General features: G+C 52.2%; 1 protein-coding gene across 1 annotated transcript in view; it reads right to left on the bottom strand.

The window, feature by feature from the left end:
* The window catches only part of LOC108803012 (mediator of RNA polymerase II transcription subunit 12-like), a gene marked incomplete at its 3' end in the record, with an annotated part of 40,036 nt that overhangs the window by 25,362 nt on the left and 11,863 nt on the right, over positions 1–2,811 (bottom strand). Inside the window, exons 13-15 of the mRNA XM_018574864.1 lie at positions 1,382–1,608; positions 942–1,022; positions 636–800 (exon numbers count right to left, since the gene is read on the bottom strand). Of these exons, the coding sequence (XP_018430366.1) occupies positions 636–800; positions 942–1,022; positions 1,382–1,608 (473 nt within the window). The remainder of the gene's footprint in view (positions 1–635; positions 801–941; positions 1,023–1,381; positions 1,609–2,811) is intronic.

Genomic DNA, 2,811 nt, shown 5'->3' with positions numbered 1-2,811 from the left:
GGGATGGGGGGTATCAGTGTGGTGTTATTGGTGGGGTACAGGGCTCTAGTTACCCCTAGTTCTACATGAGGGTCACCTATAGAGTTCAGACATTCCTACAATACTCCTCTCAGGTTCAGTACTAATGGCTGCAGACATCCCGCGCCGGTACCGGAGCTCCAGCTGTTGTGGGACTACAACTCCCATGAGGCCTTGCAAGACTGACAGCCACAGGCATGACTCCCAGAGGCAGGGGCATGACGGGATGTCCCGGGGGTCAGGACCTCTGATGGGTTTTACTGACTGTCATCTGTCAGAGAGATTTCCCCCTCACTTCCTGGCACAGTGACAACACAAGAAAGGTTGGGGGGGGGTCAGATACATTTTCTCAATGACACCTGCTAGCTCCAATCATGCCAATGCAATCACAACCCCTTACATCTATGCGTCTCTGACCCCATGCTGGTTATAATAAGCAGATTATGAGGATTGGAGCAACGTTCACCCTATTTATTCCCAGTCACTCTGAATTGAGAAAGCTGGTCAGATGACCAGCAGAACGTGCAGCCGGTCCAGTTGGCTCGATGCATTTTCTACATGACCCGGAAGAACGGAACTTCACATCCTCGGCCGCTTAGCACACTCTTCGCTCTCACCTGCGGAATAGGGAAGTGCGTGGCGTATTGTATGTGACGCGGCTGATCATACAAGGAAGCCAGAGGTCCTTCCGCCGCTGTAGGCTTCCCCGTCCGCCGTGTTTCGCAGTCCCCGTCATCGGGTCCAGGACTCCGCCCCTCGCAGCGCATCGCGGGCGAGAACATCTGCAGAAACATGAGAGCATTCTTCTTAAAGCTATAGGACACTCAATTAATAGAAAAAACACTCTTTACAATGACTCCTCCCCCCGCCCACGGGCACTCCCCCCCCCCCTCAAAGAAGAAGAAATGGTCCCAATATCTTACCGGGAATTCACTTTTCTCCATGTCATCGGCTAAAGGCCCCGAACTGTGATCAATGTCCATGGTCTCGGAGAGGGTCGTGTCCTGAGATGGAGAGAGAAGAATTCAGGAAGTTCATCATTTTTATACTTTTCATGCCGATAAGATTGTAAAAGATTTCCTTCTATAACCATGGAAACGCAGCAATCCAGAGCCCATGTATATAGGGTCAGACCCCTAGCATTGTACATGAGGACCTCCAGTCCCCACTCGCAGTGCCAGAGAGGAGAGTGACGGCTGTCGGTGGGGCGAAGAATAAGGTCAGTATTCCTCTGAATTTGCATCCTCGCTGTAGATTTGCATTATGAAAAAGCGCGGCAGAGATGCAGAAAGCGGGATTTCCTTCTTTGAATCCGCCGCGGTATAACACACGTGTGACTGCCCTGCCTTGCGTCATCACTCACCTCTAACTTGATGCTGTTGTTGGTCTCTCCCTCCTTGCGGTCAGTGTCATCGGACGGGTCCTCATACGGAGAACGAGGTCGCGGTGCGTGGTCCAGGCCCAGGTCCCCCCTGGATATCAGTGTGCACATGTACATGTTGTGTGAGAACACGTCATGCCGGATCAGTTCGCAGAACAGCAGCACCAGGTTATAAAACTCGACGCGTTCAGATTCGTTGGATGGATCCGCTGTGGGAGGAAACAAACTAAAGTGAGATTGTAGAAGTGAACGGCACATTTATATATGTGACTGTGCCTAAGCCCTCCCTAACTGTGCACTTCCTGTGCCTGGGCACTGCTGATATCAGACCACTTCCTGTGCCTAGGCACTGTTGATATCAGTGCACTCCTTGTGCGTGGGCGCTCCTGATATCTGTGCACTTCCTGTGCCTGGGCACTCCTGATATCTGTGCACTTCCTGTGCCTGGGCACTCCTGATATCTGTGCACTTCCTGTGCCTGGGCACTCCTGATATCTGTGCACTTCCTGTGCCTGGGCACTCCTGATATCTGTGCACTTCCTGTGCCTAGGCACCCACAATATCTGTGCACTTCCTGTGCTAGGGCACGCTCTGCTCCTAAGCGCTCCTGATATGAGAGCACTTCCTGGGCCTAGGCACCCCCAATATCTGTGCACTTCCTGGGTCTAGGCACTCCCGATATGTGCACTTCCTGCGCCTAGGTACTGTTGATATCTGTGCACTCCTTGTACGTGGGCGCTCCCAATATCTGTGCACTTCCTGTGCCTGGGCACTCCCGATATGTGCACTTCCTGTGCTAGGGCACTCCCTGTTCCTAAGCGCTCCCGATATCAGTGCACTCCCTGTGCCTAGGCACTCCTGTTCTGTATCATCATAGCTGTATATCACATGTAAGATTATCTAAGGTACTGCTGCCTTGAGATTTGGTGATGTCACTGCTGTGCTGCTCAATGTTCTCCTTGCTGGAGAGGAAGCTGCACCCGAGGACCTGCAGTGCAAGAATCTCCCCGCTTCTTCTTCCTCCATTCTGGTGATCTGTGCTTCCTCCACCTCTATCATTACCCCTCCGGCCATCAGCTCACCAGTGATCAGGGGGGAGCAGCTCAGACATGAGGAAGCTAAATCTTGCTGCTCTACCAAGCTTACGTCTTGTTTGGAATGCCCTTTTCTGCAAAACCTCCATTCCTCTTATCCCTCCATGAGGCTGAGTACTCCTGGGAGTGGTAGGATTGCGGGGTGCACCTACAGGAGTCAAGAAGCGATGCGGATCACCCCACAAACCCCTCCTTCTGCTTTCTGATGTATAATGAAGATTTGGGAGCCCTGTGATGACATCACAGGGGCAAAAGAGAAGCATATCTACCCAACGGAAACGGGTAATATGATTTGTTTCCGGGGCAAGCTGAGGACAG

Source organism: Nanorana parkeri, unplaced genomic scaffold, assembly GCF_000935625.1.
Source record: "Nanorana parkeri isolate BGI_ZX_2015 unplaced genomic scaffold, ASM93562v1 scaffold3297, whole genome shotgun sequence".
Classification (NCBI taxonomy): domain Eukaryota; kingdom Metazoa; phylum Chordata; class Amphibia; order Anura; family Dicroglossidae; genus Nanorana; species Nanorana parkeri.
This window is presented reverse-complemented; position numbering and strand designations above follow the sequence as displayed.